Source organism: Pelodiscus sinensis, chromosome 1 (assembly GCF_052426305.1).
Source record: "Pelodiscus sinensis isolate ZL-2025 chromosome 1, ASM5242630v1, whole genome shotgun sequence".
Lineage (NCBI taxonomy): Eukaryota > Metazoa > Chordata > Testudines > Trionychidae > Pelodiscus > Pelodiscus sinensis.
The window spans coordinates 241,754,100-241,773,122 of NC_143052.1; the positions used below are offsets into that span (position 1 = coordinate 241,754,100).

The 19,023-nt window shown below is 43.0% G+C and overlaps 1 protein-coding gene across 2 annotated transcripts in view; it reads right to left on the reverse strand.

The window, feature by feature from the left end:
* Positions 1–18,460, reverse strand: part of TMEM255B (transmembrane protein 255B) — a 120,129-nt gene extending 101,669 nt beyond the window's left edge. The window contains exons 1-3 of one of the 2 annotated variants that reach the window (XM_075918391.2): positions 17,909–18,460; positions 9,057–9,199; positions 2,242–2,304 (exon numbers count right to left, since the gene is read on the reverse strand). In XM_075918391.2, the coding sequence (XP_075774506.1) occupies positions 2,242–2,304; positions 9,057–9,199; positions 17,909–17,969 (267 nt within the window). In that variant the 5' untranslated portion in view covers positions 17,970–18,460. The remainder of the gene's footprint in view (positions 1–2,241; positions 2,305–9,056; positions 9,200–17,908) is intronic. The other variant, XM_075918372.2, reaches the window with a different exon arrangement.
* Positions 18,461–19,023: the final 563 nt, after the last annotated feature.

Below are 19,023 nucleotides of genomic sequence, written 5' to 3' on the forward strand. Positions count from 1 at the left end.
GATAAACTTCTTGTTATATATCCAGCGCATTTAAGCTACATTTAATTAAAAAAATAAAATGTCATTTGTACATTTTAATTGAATTTGAATTTCCATCTAAATAGAGGTGAACACAAACCACATTTAAAAATTAATCATCAACTAGTAAATAAGAAATGCATCATTCACCATTTTCTAACATGATGAATATAAAATATGTAAAAATTAAAAGTCTTAATAAATGTAAGAAAGCAATATAATTTTTAAGATGAGGTGTATAGATACAGTGTATCCTCCTGTGTAGCAAAAAAAGGACAAATTTAGTAGAGGTACCATGTTAGTCTATTTTAGCAAAAATACCAAGGAATCCAGTGGCACTTGAAAAACTAACAAATGTATTAAGATAGTAGTGCATAAGCTTTCGTGAGCTACATCTCACATTATCAGATGCTGAACAAGAAAAAAGGATACAGAGAAGCCAGTGTGACATCAGGGCTAATTAAATCAAAGTCGATGGGGTTCATCTCCAACAGTGATAAGAAGATGGTCACATAAATACCACTCTGTACGGGAAACCAAGTGACTGCTATACTTACTTACACACCTCCAACTTTCATCCAGGACAAATCACATGATCCATTGTCTACTGCCAAGCCCTAAGATTCAGCCACATTTACTCCAATCCCTCAGAAAGAGACAAATACTTACAGGAACTCTATGAAGCATTCTTAAAACTATAATACCTACCTGGAGAATTGAAGAAATAGACAGACAAAGCCAGTCTGATACCCAGAAGTCACTTACTACAAGACAGACCTAATAAAGAAAGCAACAGAATGCCACTAGCCATTACCCCACTAAAACCCCTCTTACACATCATCAAGGATCTCAACCTGTCATAGATGATGATCCCTTGCTCTCTCAGACCTTGGGAGGCAGACCACTCCCCAACCTGAGACAATTACCATCAACTTCACGCCCCACAAAGGAAACACTAATCCAGGAACCTATTTCTCCAACACACCCCATCGCCAGCCCTGTCCACACCTCTATCCTAATGACAGCCTTACAGGACCTATCCATATCAAAGGCTCATTTATGAGCATATCTACTAATATAATATATGCCATTATGTGCTAATAATACCACTCTGCCATGTACATTGGATAAACTGTACTGTCTCTGTGCAAAAGACTAAATGGACACAAATCAGACATTAAGAATGGCAATATACAAAACCCTGTGGAGGAGCACTTTAATCTCCCTGGACACAGTTTCAGACTTGCAAGTTGACATTCCCAGGCAAAAAAATCCTCAAAAACACGCTGCTGCAGGAAACTGGCCAGGCTGGAATTCATATGCAAATTTGATACCTTAAACCGAGGTCACATTAATGGAGATTGCCAATCTCCTAGAACTGGAAGCAACCTTGAAAGGTCATTGAGTCCAGTCCCCTGCCTTCACAGCAGGACCAAGTACCATCCCTGACAAATTTTTGCCCCAAATAGCCTTCACAAGAATTGAACTCACAACCCTGGGTTTAGCAGGCCAATGCTCAAGCCACCATGCTACCCCCCAACTTGAAATAAACACATTCAATGATTCTCACCTGACAGGTAATTTCCCAATCAGGTACTCTCACCTTCACTCTGATTTAATTAGCACTGATGTCATACTGCCTTCTTTGCATCCTTTTATTCTTCTTCAGTATCTGAGGAAAGTGAGTTGTAGCTCACAAAAGCGTATGTCCTAATACTCTAATAAATTTGATAGTCTTTAAAATGCCACCGGATTTTCTCTCTCTTTTTTTTTTTCTTCTAAGTGTAAAGGCTATTTCTCAGACTGAAAGGCCACTTTCCATGCACCCGGCTACAAAATGGGTATCAGATCTGCTGGGTTAGGGCAGTCAAAGGCAGTTGAATGTGATGCTGACCACATCACTATCTTGTGTACCACTGGCTATGAAAATGACATGCTTTAACCATGTCACCCCAACGAGCCATCGGCTTTGGAAGGGACTTTGACTTAGACTTTATTTAGTTACAAATCAACTTGCTTTGTCAATTTTCGTTAAGAAAATAACTTAAAAGTATAAATGTGAAATGTGTACTGCTTTTTAATTGCATTTATTTAAATCAATTGACCCTGGGATGAAAAGCCACAGGATTCAGCAATCAAAACTGCAGATGGTAAATTCATTCAATAAAGCCTTTAAAACATTTTAATGTTAAAAGGAAAAGAAAAAAAAGTTTTGTTGCTTACCATTTGCCTTCTGTTCTCTACCAGATTGATTCCAATAATCCCAAGGAAAGATCCAAAGCCAAGCTAAGGCAAAGAACAAAAATCAACAGAAACACACCCGGTCACCTTATATGGCAACACACAATGTCACAATAATATTTAAGGTGAGATGTTCAACAGATAGACCAACTAAAACAATTTGTGAGAAAGGGCAAAATATTTAGTATAAAATTATTACTGGCCAGAAATCACATGGTGCAACAGGGAACAATCAAAAGGGGCATTTTCTTGTATTTTAGCCATTTTAGGGTGGCCAACCTTTCCTTCTTTATTGAAGCATCAATGTGGAGTTTGGGCCAAGAAAATACAAACAGTAGTTGTCAGTGTTCGGTAACTTGGGTACTGATATTACTGTAAGTAATTTTTACGTTTATTTTAAAGCAACAATATAGAAAATATGGCATTTCACATATGTCCTACACATGAATGTATTATAAAACCATACATATTTAGAGCAGGTTCTTTAAAATGAGATTTTAAAAATTACCCCCAAGGGAATTCTGCATTCATGTAGAAACCATAGCCCCCACAGATTTCTTTGCTTCCCCACACAAAATTGACTTCTTATGAGAAAGTACAGGGAAACCACAAGAGCGGTCATGAGTGTGATGGGTTAAAAATCACAGAAGTCCGCCTTAGGGTTGTCCCTTGATGTGCTGATCAAATCGCTGACATCCACATTCCTGATCCCTGGAGCACCCCACCACTCTGTCCTGCTTGGCCAGATCCTCTGGTCTCTCTCAGGCTTTGTCTACACTATGGCTTTTGCCAGCGAAGTATGCAAATGAAGCACTGATTAGCATTTTGTTGCGCTTCATTTGCATAAGCTAGTCCAAGCCGTTTTTACACCAGGGGTTTTTGCGCAAAAACAAGTAGCGTGGCCATTTCCATTTTGTGCAAAAACCCCTTTTTGTCAAGATCCTTATGCCTCCCCGGGGATTGTGACAATGAGTTCCTACTCAGCAGTGCAGGCATGCTGGTTTGGGCACCCAGAGCAGCTGACAGAGACACAGAATGATGGACAGGATGGGCGGGCTGGGCAGTCATGCATGTGAGAGAAACAGACACTCTGTGCTTGCAGCATACTTGGCTTTGGGGTGTGTATGAGGATGTAGATGTGTGATTCAGGCATATCTGCAGAATGATCGACTAGCGAAAAGTTAAGACCCTGGTATTGGGCATAATGGATAGTTAGAATAGGAGAGGCAGACCCCAGAGAATGGGTAGATGATATAGTAAATTGGTATGGAGCTAGTCTACAGAAACGAAGTCACTCTGCACTGGACAGGGAAAGATGGAAGGAAATAGTGAGGGAGGCATTGGACACCAACAGTCGTTGAGCCCACGGTTGTTGATGATGATTATGATGTGGTGTCGGAGAGGCTCTGTCCCTTTAGGCAGTGCAGAATGTAGCAGCCTGATGACTTAGTCCTAGTGAATTGTTCCCATTGTTCTTAGTGAATTCTCTGAGTATAAAAATGTTAATTCTCCTTTACATTGCCAGTATGGTGTAAAGGAGCCTTATTGTAAAGGACAGTGTGGCCTTATAAATGCTTATGGTACTTTAGAGATTAGAACTGGTCTAAATTTTTGGACTGAAAAAAATTCCTATCAAAATGTGGTCCATGAACTGTTACTGATCTTTCTGGAGATGGCCTGTAGTCAATATAAATTGTGAGTTTGAGTCACCAGCCCTCACTCACCTAAAGACTGAGCATATGGCTGCATATATTTGTTGACTAATAACTAGAAGTAAAGGATAGCTATATTGCCATTAGAAAGACCAGGTTGGGGGATTTCCTCCAGTGCTCTCCAATTTCATTCTCCATCCACTGTACTGCATTTTAAATAAAACTACCAAAATAATTGAAACCAGTGTAATTATATTGCATTATTTTAAATAATAAAATATGCAGATTTTTGCAACATTTTAAAGCACTGGGTGCAAAAATTTAACTTTTTGGTGTAGAATTCACCCAGGAATAGAATGTGAGAGACAACAGCAACATCTTCAGAAACTAGATATTCTATTTTAATGCCAGTCCCCAAAATCATAATGTTTATCTTTTTTAAAATTACAAAATTTTATAAAAGATGGCCCTAAGAAAAAGCTGTATGGTTGAAGAGTCCAGTGCTTCTTTTACTGTAAATCTCACAACAAACAGTGGTAAGAGGAAGAAATAAGATTCAGATTGAGTTACTCCTTCCTCCAAGAAGAAGGAATGTCTACACTGCAACTGGGATGTGTGATTCCAACCAATAGTGGACAGGCCTGTGCTAGCTTAGCTTGAACTACTGTCCTAAAAATAGCAGCATGGCCATTGTGGCACAGGTCATAGCTTCAGGTATCCATCCAAGCCTGAACCAAGGGGTGGGCCTGCTTGGACTCAGGTGGTTTACCCCGAGTCTGTGTTAGGGCCAAAATAGCCACACTCTCTTTTTTAGGCAATAGCTTGAGCTTGTAGCCAAGTAAGCTAAAATGAGTATTCCAGTGTTTGTATAGGAATATAATAATAATCCTTATGCAATGGAATGTGCCTCGGTGTACCCTACCAGCCAGCCTGACTAGCAGAAAGGAATGGCCTAGTGCAGTTGAAGATGCATCAGACAGGCTGCCTGTGTCTATCAGTGATATCAAGGCAGAAACAGACCAGAACAGTGTTAGTGACTTATGATCACCATATGCCAGTGTAGACAGCTAAAAACCGTTTTGCACAAAAAAGCCCCAATGCCAATCTAGACGCTCTTTTCTGCAAATGCTTTTAATGGAAAAACTTTCCCGTTAAAAGCATTTGCGGAAAATCATGCCAGTCTAGACGTAGCCACCATGTTTTGTTGGCTACCCAGCCCTATGTCATAGTGTTTTCTGATGCAAGTGATAGATGTTTCAGAACTGTGTGATTTGTAATTACAAATACTTCTGCATTTGTAGTGATAGTGTTTAGGTATGAGTGACGTATGTGTGCTTAGTTAGGGTAGGTCTACACTATAGCGTTATTTCAAAATATCTTATTTCGATATAGTTATTTTGAAATAGCTTAAATGCTCCCAATTTCGAAATAAGCTATGCAACTGACATAACTCGAAATAAGCTGTGCAAATTGAGCTGAGCCCTGCGGTGTAGACGCACCCATAGGGAAAACAAAAAGGATAAATAAAGACCACGCAAAAATAATCACAGCACAGATAAAGGTGTTCGTAAACCACCACCAAGTTCCTGCTGTTTGTACGTCACATTGAGCAAACTGCTCAAGTCTGACAGTTTGCTCCTTGGGGCAGGAGCTGTCTGTCTGCCCGCTGCCTAGCACCACAGGGATCTGATTTCAGTCGCACTCTCGGTGCTACTGTAATAAACAAAACAACACAGACAAAACTTACAGAGCGGAGGGGAGTTGTTAAGGGTCCTCTTCGTTTGGTTGGTTGACTGGTCTTTTTGGTTTGTTTTGAACAAGCGCTGAGTCTGATCCTACAAGCTGCATGGTACAGGTTGAACCCAGAGCCCATGCAGAATTCCATAAACTTTGAGAGGAACCCCATGTGGGCACAGAAGTCTTCCTACATCAGCCATCTGGGGGACTGAGGTCACTAAAGCTGATTATTAATATAAACTAAAGATGTGGATAAAGAGAATTTTTCACTGACAAATTACCAAGTCCATAGTTCTACAAATACTTGTGTTTTTGTGCATGTTAGAAGTAGGCTCATTAGTGTTAAGATAACTGAGGGGAATATGTCATTTTAAATGGTATTTTTTAAAAGACCAAAATCACTTGAGCCAAGCCTACTGTGCACTTGGTGCCCTCCTGACCCACTGAAGTGAGAGCACAGTTACTGAATTCCATGAGAGCAGGCCACCATTCTCCATTTTTTAATTCCAATTTAAATTTCTCTCTTCGCAAGCAGTCTTATTTTTCATTGCTCCATAAAAATAAACATTTAGTTTATCACACTAAGAATGAAAAACCATAATGTTATCTTACAAATGTGTTCATTTTCAGCTGCTCTGATACTTCCTAAACTAATGTACCATAAATCTATGTGTTGTCTGCTGCATTCACACAGTAGGAAAGGAATTGTCAGTCAGGCTTTCTGAACAAAATGTTACTAGTGAAGGAAAAATGGGAACAGAATAGGTATGGGAACAGAATAGGTATGGGAATACTCCTTTGGGATAATTTTTCCCACACATTGCTCAGCATCTTCAGCTCTCACTCAAGCCAATGGGAATTGAAGCTGCCTGAGAACCCACTCTATCAGAACTTGCAATTATATCAATACAGGTGACATCGATGTACTCGGCATTGCTCTTTCCCAGTTACTACCATGATCAGCTGAAAATGTGCAAAATATGCTTCTGCTTTTACAAAATTTCATCAGCTTTAATAGCCTTAAAATGAAATAGAGGGAAAAAATTAATAAAACATTTCATTTTCAGACTATTCTGATCATTTTTAGATATTCTGTTAGCCTATTAAATAAAAACTCTAAGACTTCATTTTTTAATAAATGGTCTAGAGCAATATATTTTTTCTGTTTAGTACACAGATATTTTCTCCCTAAAATGAACTAATTGCAGCAATTAACTGGTTTGTGCACATGAACTGTATTACTTATTACCCATTAAATTTCCTCCAAGGAAGTGACCATAGAAAGTTTATTCTTTTTTTAATGTTTTAATTTCAATTACAAATAACGATGTAACAATAATGCCATTGCATTAATCTATTTATTTTAGTACGATCCAAAGACAATGGATTCTTTCAAAATTTTATTCCTGGAACTGATTTTAATTCCATTTTAAATGCCACTTGTTATAGATTAGTACCCTAAAATTAATCCTTCTAACAAATATGTTTTCAGCATGACTTTGAAATATAAGAGAACTTAGTTAGAAAGAACAATTCTAATATACAAATGACTGGCAATGCAAAATGTATGCCTAATTATCAATATATACCCACTCCTCCTCTTAAAATATTATATTATCAACAATATCACACTGAAAGTCATTCAGGTTCCAGTTCAGCAGAGTACTTAAGCATGTGAATGATCCATTCTATTTAAGTCAATGAAACTAAAGTCAATCTTAAGCCACCTTTTGAATTAGTTAAAAGCAGAATATGCAGTAGTATTCTTATTCTTTTTTGTACTAAATGATTATTTAAAAGTCCAGTTATGAGCTGAAGTTGTGACAATGAATTAAATGGCTTGAAAGTCATGCAGTAAAGTTATGGCCTGTTCCTGAAATTAAGTCCCTGCACCTGTGCAGAAACCTATTTAAATTCAGTGAATTCCACATGGCACCTTGGTCTGCTGCCATGCATAAATTGCAAGATTAGGGTCTACATCTGTATCAAAACATAATAGAACTAGATCTGAGCATTATGCTACAAGTTGCATCTCCCTAAACCGGGACTCTCTCTTCCAGCAACCTTTGTGGTCCAGCTGGGCCACGGATGTTGCTGGACAAAAGAACCCCAGGACAGGAGGTCCAGCAGCTGAAAGCCCCAGGCAAGGCAAGGCTGATAGTAGCAGGGCCGGGCATCAGCAGCCTGGCAGCGGTAGTAGGGCTGTGGTAGGGGCAGACTGGCAATCCAGCTGGGGCCAGGGCAGTCACTGCATGCTGACCTGACAGTGGAGTTGTGCTGCAGCAACCCGATGGGAGCTGCATGCCAGCCTGGCCCGGCAGTGGCGACAGAGCCACTGCAGCAGGAATAGAGCCATGGCAGCCTGGCCACAGCAGCCCTATAGGGGAAGCCCACTGGGGGCTTTGGCAGTGGAACCGGGGCTGCAGCAACCCAGCTGGGACCATGGCAGGTCAGCAACCTGATTGGGGCCACGTACCGGCCAGCAATAGGGCTGGTTCCCTGGTAGTGGGGCCAGAGCCAGGGCTGCCATGCTGGCTGGAGCAGCAGTTATGGCAGAGGGGCCAAGCCAGCAGTGGGGCCAAAGGAGCTGGAGGAGAGGAGGAGCAGCAGGCTGAGGGGGCTAGTGGCAGGGGACCTTCCCTGGTCCAGCAGATTCCCTCATCCAAGACCACTCAGGTCCCAAGGGTGCCGGATAGGGTTGCCAGATGGTTGAAACAAAAATACTGAACACGCCCCTCCCCCCCCCAAAAAAAAGACACCGGGAAAAAATTCTATTGAAGGAAAAAGAAGGGGGGGGGACAGGACCAAAATTGTTGAGGGGAAAAATAATTAAAATAAAACAGCATTAAAACACCATGTCCCCTTTAACCTTTAAGAGTGAATGCAGAGATAGTGCTCAATCTCTCCCCTGTTCCTAAGACCCAGGGGAAGCATTGCTTCCCCTTGGTTGGCAGCCATTTTGTGCCAGCAGCCTTGCAGAACTAGGTAAGCATGGGGTCTGAGGTCGGGGGGCTTGGGGTGTTGGGAGCCAGGAGGAGGTTCGGGGGGGGGGGAAAGAGGGGAGAGAGGCCAGGCGCTGAGTGTTTGTAGGGTTGCCAGGAGCTTGGCATTTTCACCTCCTGGCTGGGGGGAAAAACAAACAAAAAAACCCAATAAATACTGGACATTTAGGTGTCCGGTATTCTCTGAATTTTTTTTACCGGACAGGAGGCGAAAATACCAGACTGTTCGGGTAAATACCAGACACCTGGCAAACCTAGTGCCGGACCAGGGATGCCCAACCTGTACTTAGTTTTTCCCTCACCAGTAATGCAACAAGATTTGAATTTTTTCCCCATAAACTGTAGACGCTATGCCGTAAGTGTCTCAGTGATAGTGGATTAATCTAAAATACATTTCTGTACTCACAATGATTCCTGGGTAATATCCTCCAACAGTAACATTTTCAGTTCTTGTGGTAGCTGCAAGCCCTATCGTCAGGATGAAGACAGACACTACCAGCAGAGAAACTGTGAACCAAAGAGAAGTCTTCTTTCGTTTTGCAAATTGCCCTGTTGGGGGAAACATATGAAGTAGCTTTTCACTGAAATCTTGGCGGTATAAGTGTGAAGTAAGTTGTCATTCTATCTTTGTCATTTTTAACCCTTTCTTCCACCAAGGGATAAGGCTTTGCAGGAGAGACAGGCTCTTAAGTTATATAAAAATTAGCTGGAGCTTAGTAGACTAATACATTTTACACAAGTACAAGATGGTGTTTTACTAAGCGGAAGTGACGATAATTTTTTCAGTTATCTGAGGTAAATCTTGTAATGAAGTTGTTATTCACATCTGTAATAGAAATCCTGCAGACCTTAAACAATGCTTACCTAAGCAAAACTCCCATTGGATCTATGCGGACAACACATAAATACATACATTTTAAAGAAGATTAACAGAAGCATGGCTCTGTTATCATGAAAAAAAAATTGTTCTTTGTATTCATCAGGTAAGCAAACTAATCAGGACCTTTTGAAGTAAAGCTATCATGCAGTTAATGGATAGTAATATATCATACTTACACTCTTATTTAACAAGAACTGTTCTGTAAAATGTGTTTAATTTCATCTTGATTTGGATTCAGGTACTCCCCCCCCCGCCCAGGAGTGAAAGATTACAGCCTGCTCTGAGGAATTTAAGCTTATTATTTTCTTGTTTTAAATTTGAGGCAAATTATTATTATAGAGTACCTGCCCATAACTCACCAAATTTCCATAAAGATGCATTTAAAAAAAAAACATAATAAATCATTATTATCTAAAAATTAAGGATGTTAGATGTAGCGTAATTGAATAGTTGGGTAAGCGCACAAAATGTTATCAGTTACATGACTATTTAATAGAACTCAGGGACAGGGAAAGCAGCCAATGCGCTCCCAGCCCCACTCCCAGGGAGACCCCTTCCAACCTGTGCTGCTGCCTCTCTATTACAGAGGCAGCAGCACAGATGGCAGGTGGAACCAGTCCATGCAGGGAGCCAGTTTAAAAACCAGCTCCCAATGCAGACTGGCTGCCTGTCACCCCTCACTGCTGCCTCTGATACAGAGGATCTCAGACCCCTGTGGACAGAAGCTGCTGCTGTGAAGCAGCCTCTATCCACTGGGAGCTCAGACCTGACAGGACAGGGAACAAGCCTCTGCCCAAAGCAAGTCTGGGCCCACCACAGACAGAGGCTGCTCCATGGGATGTGGAGCAGCCTCTGCCCACAGGGAATGCAGAGCCCCCATAGATAGGGGCTGCTTCATGGAAGCAGCCTCTGACTGCTGTAGACCCAGACTTGCCGTGGACAGAGGCTGCTTTGCGGCTGCCTCTCCAGCCCCTCCACAGACCCCTGCACTGCTGCTTCTATCCGATTGAGGCAGCAGCGCGGGGGAGCAAGCGGCACCACAGAGCTGGTGCTGGGGAAAACTGACTTTTAAGCTGGCTCCCCCCCAGCACTGGCTCCTGCCTATCCCCCCTCACTGCCTTTGTAGGAGGTAGCAAGAGGGGGCAGACAGGTCTGCAGAGCTGGCACATGTGGGGGGAGCCTGCTTGAAAGCTGCCCCCCCCCCTCCACACTGCTGCCTCTCTCAGAAGCAGCAGCATGGGAGTGGAAGGGGACAGGTGGATCCAGTGCTAATGGGGAACTGCTTTTCAAGGGCACTGGCTCCCATTCCCCCCTGCCTTGCTGCCTCTAATAGGGTATGTCTACACTACCCCGCTAGTTCGAACTAGCGGGGTAATGTATGCATACCGAACTTGCTAATGAAGCCCGGGATTTGAATTTCCCGGGCTTCATTAGCGTAAAGCCGGCGCCGCCATTTTTAAAAGCCGGCTAGTGCGAACCCTGTGCCGCGCGGCTACACACGGCACGGGCTAGATAGTTCAGAATGGCTACATAGGATGGCGGTCGGTTTGTAGTGGAGTGCCCCAAGGTTCAGTTCTAGGACCGGTTTTGTTCAATATCTTTATTAATGACCTGGATGAGGGGATAGATTGCACCCTCAGCAAGTTTGCAGATGACACTAAGCTAGGGGGAGAGGTAGATACGCTTCAGGGCAGAGATAGGGTCCAGAGTGACTTAGACAAATTGGAGGATTGGGCCACTAGAAATCTCATGAGATTCAACAAAGACAAGTGCAGAGTCCTGCACTTGGGACGGAAGAATCCCAAGCATAGTTACAGGATGGGGACCAACCAGTTAAGTAGTAGTCCTGCAGAAAAGGACCTGGGGGTTACAGTGGATGAGAAGCTAGATATGAGTCAACAGTGTGCCCTTGTAGCCAAGAAGGCTAATGGCATATTAGGTTGCATTAAGAGGAGCATTGCCAGCAGATCCAGAGATGTCATTATTCCCCTTTATTCGGCTTTGGTGAGGCCACATCTGGAGTATTGTGTCCAGTTCTGGGCCCCCCACTACAAAAAGGATGCGGAAGCATTGGAGAGGGTCCAGCAGAGGGCAACCAAAATGATTAGGGGGCTGGAGCATATGACCTATGAGGAGAGGCTGAGGGACTTGGGTCTGTTTAGTCTGCAGAAGCGAAGAGTGAGGGGGGACTTGATAGCAGCCTTCAACTTCCTGAAGGGAGGTTCCAAAGAGGATGGAGAGAGGCTGTTCTCAGTAGTGACAGATGGCAGAACAAGGAGCAATGGTCTCAAGCTGTGGTGGGAGAGGTCCAGATTGGATATTAGGAAAAACTATTTTACTAGGAGGGTAGTGAAGCATTGGAATGGGTTACCTAGGGAAGTAGTGGAGTCTCCATGCCTAGAGGTGTTTAAGTCTCGGCTTGACAAAGCCTTGGCCGGGTTGATTTAGATGGGATTGGTCCTGCCTAGAGCTGGGGGCTGGACTTGACGACCTTCTGAGGTCTCTTCCAGTTCTATGATAAGGGGATGGTTGGATGAAATAACATGATCTTGGTAACTAATTGACTAATTGATCAGTTGGAAATAGGTCAATGGAGGGATGATAGGAGTTGCTATAGGGAACTTTCTGGGTGTCTGGCTGGTGAGTCTTGCCCACATGCTCAAGGTTTAGCTGATCGCCATATTTGGGGTCAGGAAGGAATTTTCCTCCAGGGTAGATTGGCAGAGGCCCTGGAGGTTTTTCGCCTTCCTCTGTAGCATTGGGCACAGATCACAGCTGAAGGACTCTCTGCATGTTGGGGCCTTCAAAGTATTTGAAGGCGTCAATATCTGAGACATAGGTGAGAGGATTATTCTAAGAGGGGTGGGCGAGAGTCTGTGGCCTGCACTGTGCAGGGGGTCAGACTAGATGATCATAATGGTCCCTTCTGACCTTAAAGTCTATGAGAACACTCAGCATTTCTAATACTCCAGTGGCCCAGTCTGTAACATATATTGCAGCCCTGGAGTTTGCTGAGATAAATATTAATATTCTGTTAAGATAATATGAAATTAAATGTGCCTAGTATTTTTCATCCTGAACTACATACATAGATAATGTTCACTGTTCGTGTAGTTTAGAGCCTCAACTAAGTACTTTGCCTGATAAACGCTGATTAGACTTATCTCTAAAGCAATTTGAGATCTTCAGATGAATGTGCTGCAAGTGCAAAACATTATTACTTCCCTTTTGCTACAGTTTTATTGACTGCCATCTCCAAATTTTTCCATTGCTTTTGTTTTTTAGAGAACAGCTCCACTCTGTTTGGGATTTTCTTTTAATACCCATCGCACGGTGGGAAGGATTCAGTTTCAGTTACGTGCAGCCAAAAGCAATTCAAAATTGCACAGTCATAAGTATTCCCATGATACTTTGGGAAAAGATTCTAGGGTTAGATACAGCATATGCCTCAGTCAGTCTCCATGGACAAGAGCTTCCATAGAGTGTCAGCCATGAATTAAAGTGGCCCTTGGAACAATGAGGAAAGGAAGTAGGTAATGTTGCTGTCAGTTCTTTCTAGGGTCAAACTCCTTTCCAATGTAGCTAGCCCCTACAAGTACAGGAGGTTGTTCATCAAATCTATTAACTATCCAACCTGTTACTGCTGAAGTCACTCTCAGCAGCTGTTAGTCAGACCCTGTTAACTAATGCACAGTAAACCAAGGTGGAGTTGTAAAATATTAAATTGGCCCTCACTGGACATCCCTCATTTTCTATTAGTATCTAAGCATTACAGGAATCAAGCAAACAAAAGGTAAGTCTTCTCAGCAGAATTGTCTTTACTAAAACCTCTGCTCAAATCAAGAATCAAATGTGGACAGTCACAAATTATTAATGGCATTACATTGTGCTGGTAATTTTCCTCAACAATCTTGGCTGGCAATGTGATAAAGCATAGACACCACAGTGACGGATACTGTATAAAAATCCAAGAAGATCAATAATGCTAATTTCCACATCATTAATCTGTGCTTCTCCAGGTATAGTCTTAAACTGTCCAAGAAAAGCAATAATCCCACTAGCACCATGTTCCTTGTAGGGATATTCGCATATAATTGTTTGAACATTTCACTGGTAAAACCAGGTTTACATGTTAATCCTAATGGTTACATGCATTCCCTTGTCCCCTCCCCCCGCTGCCTCTGTAACAGAGGCAGCAAAGGGGGAGGCGGTGCCTATGGGGAGCTGACTTTTAAGCCATGGAGCCCCATATTCCCCACTCCACTGCCTCCCACAGAGGCAGCAGCCTGGAGGAACAGGCAGGAGCCAGTGCTTGGGGGGGAGCCAGTTTGAAAGCCAGCTCCCCACAAGCACTGGCTCCTCTGGAGCCGCCTGCCCTCCGTGCTGCTGCCTCTGATAGAGAGGCAGTAACACGGAGTGTGATGAGGGCGGAAGCAGGAGCCATTACACACAGGAAGTTGGCTTTCAAGCCAGCTCCCTGTGCATACCAGCTCCCACAGAGCCACTTGCCCCCTTCACTGCTGCCTCTTTATAAGTCAGCTCCCCATAAACACCAGCTCCAGCCTGCTCCTCAGAGTATAAACATGTAATTGTTAAAAATTTCAGCAGACACATGTTCACACATTCACAATTTTTAACATTCCTAGTTCCCTGTAAGGTGAGCGCTTGACAGCCACTCAGGAGAGATTCAAATGATGCCCAGCTGATTTTCAAAGTGCCCACAGCATGTGCTTCTACTGGTGGTGCACATCTGCACACAACAAAATGTATTCTGCAAATGGATGAAAAAAATTATAGGGAACATTGACTAGCACTCTCCTGGTCTGTTAATGTACATTTATCAGGTAAGTAGCTATTTGAGGCCCTAAACCACAGTGCTACCATTTCCGTGGAAGGAGAAAAAGCGTTCAGGACAAAGATTAGAAAATAGGAACCCTTCCTCTTAGAATCTCAGAGATAGGAGGTGAAAGACATGTGAAGCTTACATACACCTGCAGCAGTTGGGTTTGGTAAGAAAAATACAGATTATCCAGAGAGTCAACAGAAGGAACTTGGAGAAGCTCAAACCCTTCTCAGCCACCTAGAGATGGGGAAACAGAGTCAAGAGAACCCTTGTCCATTTGTCAGGAATTGAGGTAAATATATTGAAGGCTCCCTGAACAGCCAGTGTGTCTGCATTGACAAAAGATGTGCTATTTGATAGGAATGCCTTAGTTCAGTTTCTGCCAGAGTAAAATGATTCAACCCTAGAGCTAAAGGCAAGAGTCTTAAAAGAAAGGTTGTGAAGGGGAAAGTATAATTTTAGAATGGAGCGAGTCTGTGATGAGAAGTGTAAGTAGTAAAAGAGATCTATGAGGCATGACTCTATAAAAAAAAATCTATAATCTACAGTCCAACTCCAAAAGGTCTAAATCCACCTTGCTTTGCTAAGGCAAGGATGCCTGTTAAGAACAAAGAACCGTCTCCCACAAGCAGGCCCATTGGAAGACAATGGTAAAAATAAGAGGCAATGAAATGTGGCAAGGGAGGAAGTGCACAGCACAAGTCACTCTTGCTGATCTCCCAGTACATCCCCATTTCATCACCTTGCTCTAGTCAAGGTGACAAAGATGTGAAGAGTCTTGTCTCCAATGTTGTACACAATGTATATTAACATCCCTGAACTGTAGGGAAAACATTTTAAGGGGGAAAGGTTACATTGTCAATGCTTTCCATTACACAGTGTTACAAAGAATCATGTAATACAAGATAACCCTGTATAATATAACATATAATACTAAAGGGCTAATACAGACTCTGCATCTTATATTTTGTACCCATGAGCCTAATATTTAAAGGATGAGATATGTATGTCTTTGGAGCTAAATTAATAATGTTTCATTACTCCAGGCTTGACTTCAATGCCATATCTTTCTTGCCTATATTTTTCATTGTATATATATTTTTAAAATGTGCAATACTAATGACATTGAACTAATATTACATTGCCTCCTAAACCTAAATGTGATGGGCTGAGATGTTTAAAAGAGATACCAGACCTGCTTTTGGTGATGCCTTCTTTTCTGATTAAATGCTTGATGTGTCCAGTGTGCTAAAACTAATTAAACCATATGAAGTTGCAGTTGATTTGTTTCAAAGCACAAGATAGCAGCTTTTATCAGTGCTGACTTATCTCCATCATGTATTTGTGTTGTTGTAGAGCCAATGTGTATATTGTGTAGGATAGTCCTTAAAAAATGGTGCTAAGCTTTTGAGCAGACCTTTAAAAAACTGTGTATTTGTACTGTAAACAGTTTAGCTATAAGCCGCTATAGTATAGTGAAGTATCACTATGACTTCGTTGCTTTGGCAACAATTGTTTCACCAATAAATAATTAAATGACTAGCTAATCAATAAATAAAATGAAAGTTTAACTGAATAAAAACTTACATCACAGAGAATATCCTAAATAAATCTTTGATGTTATCATTTATTCCCTGTTTTATATTTTTGTTACATGGGAGTTTAAGAAAAGGTCTAATACATCCTTTTTTACCTCTGTGTTGATCTTTGGTAAAGGCAAGATCTCCATACACCACGCTGAACACGATACAAGAATTAGCCCTAATACTTTATTAACTTGACTTTGAAGAACTTTGAGGAAATAACCAAATATTTAATCTCTCTTTTACATTTCATTTATATTTTCAAACATAAATGATACATTTAGGAACAGAAAATACAACTTTTCAAAGGCAGCCTCGTATAGCAATGAGGCAATTACAACTGTAATATAAAAATATAAAAAATAAAACCAATTGTCATCCAGGTATTACAACAGCAACATTCAAAAGTTTGAGCAGAATCGCATCTATTGCTGACTACTCCCATTGTAGTCATAAACCTTCTATAAGAGAGAAAGAGACAAAACTAACTCCATACCCTGATCTGCTGACACTCCAAACTGCTCAAGCATAGCAGCTATTAATTTTCAGCAAATTGAAAAAAGGATATTTTACCACATTCGCTATACACATACATACACACAAGTCTGTTTCTATGGTCCATTATCCTTATAGTGATTCCTTGAAAATAATGCAACAGCTAAAATGGAAAAAATAAAATTATTTTTTTAAATATACCAATGTGTTAAATGAGAGTGACAAGAAAAAGCAGAACAACATTTGACTTGTAGAGAGGGATTATTACATCCCACCAATATGTCCAGTACTGTACCATATCATATAGATTAGGTTCCTTTTTTAAAAAAACTGTAAGTGTACTAATTAAAAAGATAAAAGACAAACTCTACATTTCAAACCGAATTAAGGTGTCTGCATTCTCCCCTACTACTCTTTCAGTTGTTAAGCATTCGGTCATGTTTCTTTCAGACTGCTATCCAAGAAGGACCTTAGAAAGAGATCCGTTGGGCTTCATTTGAGCAGGAAATTATTTCCCTCATTGCAAGTGCAAGCCTTTATAAGAGAACCGGCAAATCTTCAGCATTGCATTCCATAGAGACTACCAGGGAATAGATCTTTCCCTGTGAAAAATTAAGATTTGCAATATAGGGTGGGGCCGCGGGGGTGGGGGAAAATAGTACTTTCATGTTATCCTCACGAGGTTGCCATGAGAAATGTCAAATCCAAAATGTACTAATCTTCACAAAGTTTATTGCTTTCAGTGTATTGGCTACATGGGTGAGTCCTAGCATCTTCCTCACTGGCAGATTAAGCAACACACACACACACACACACACACAAGAGTAACTAGAACTACCTCCTTTTCATATTTGTTCATTTTTTTTAATTGTATCCTTTGGTATATATGGTTGTGACTATTTTTTTCCACTATTTGATCTGAGGAAGTGGGTCTGGCCCACAAAAGCTCATCATCTAATAAACCATCTTGTTAGTCTTTAAAGTGCTACATTGTCCTGCATTTTGCTAGAACTACCTCGGCTGCATTTAAAAGCTGGTTTTGAGTGACATTTGGAAAAGAAAAAAAGCTTGGTGTTGTGCCCCGACTGTCCGAGCAGCATGAGACTCCTGCGGGGTAGCTCCTTGCACAGCTACAGGGTTTGGGGGTAGAGGGAGCCGGAAGAAAGAATCCTCCCCAGTTAATTCCCCCCTCCAGTAGATTTATGTGCTCTGCAGTCCTCTCAGGGCAGGAAAGTTACGGTTTGACCGCGCTCTGGAGACGGCAGGAGCCCCAGCTAAGGCAGGGGAAAGCAGGCGCTGCTCCCTGCAGAGAAGCCCACGGCCCCTATACACCCTTAGGGGGCTCTGGCGGGTTTCCGGCCATGGGCACCCCCCTCCGGGCGAGCCGAACTTCAGAGCATCTCCCGGCTCCAGCTGCCCGGCCCCCGCCCCCTCGGTGCCCAGCGGTGGGGACTCACCTGTGGGATCCAGCGCGGCTACGGGAGCTGGCACCGGGGTGGCGGGAGGAGGGGGCTGCATCCTCTTTGCTCCGCTCTGCTTTGCGCCCGCCGGCAGCGAGCCAGCCCCCCAGCGCCGGACTGGCAGGCGGCGGGAGGAGCAGCCGGAGGGAGGCTGCCGCCGCTGGAGCAGAGGGAGGAGCGAGACGCGCGGACCTAGGGCGCCCCAGTGCCGCGGAGCTGGGGGGGGAGAGACTCACACCGCGCCCTCGCCCCACCCAGCCGCGCGCTCAGCCCCTTCCAGCGCCTGCCGCCCAGCTCCCTGGCCCCTCACACCTCCAGCGCCCCCGGCACGGCTCCTCCAATGCACCCGGCAGGGGTCAGGCGCCCTGGGCTGGGGCTGTTGGGAGACACGAGCTGAACTTCCCCGCGGGTGTTGCTGCCCTGCTCTAAGGCCTCATCCCTAAATATCTCCTCTTATCCCCGCCCCCCAGACAGGTAAAGGGGCGTTGCGAGGGGGGAGAGGGGTGCAAAGTCAAACAGTCCAAAGTTAGGAAAGGCCAGGATTATGGTTACCTGTGAAACCCTAATTCACCAGCCCCCCCTCCCCCAATCACCTACGTGTTATAGGATCCTCTTAAGTCACATGCCCACTCACCAGCTGAGAGAGATTAAAGTCGAAAGTGTCCACTCCGTTTGGGTGCTGAATTTGAGACCTCTAGGACCTGATGTTTTCGGAGTACATAGTAGCATTTGCTGTGTTTAAAGCTCATCTCCCACTGACTCGTCAATGTCTAGCATTTCTGCACATCTGAACCCAGGATGTCAAGTCAGGCATTCAGAAAAAATGAGGAGCACACAATTAATGCCCATCTGTGAATTGTTTGGGTTAAATGTCTTACCTAGCTCCACTTGCCCAGCTCCGGACTCTACTACACTTGTCTATACCAAGTGTAGTATAGTCCCGCTGAAATTCAATATAAAACAGCATGGTCTTTTCCATGGGATTGGCTCTTAATCCCATACCTCATTCATTACATGCCTTCCAATTTCTGCAGCAAATGAGGCAGAGTTCCTACAGGCAACAGCTTCATTTAACTACACAGCCCTGATTCATCCCCCTGAGCTGCAGTCAT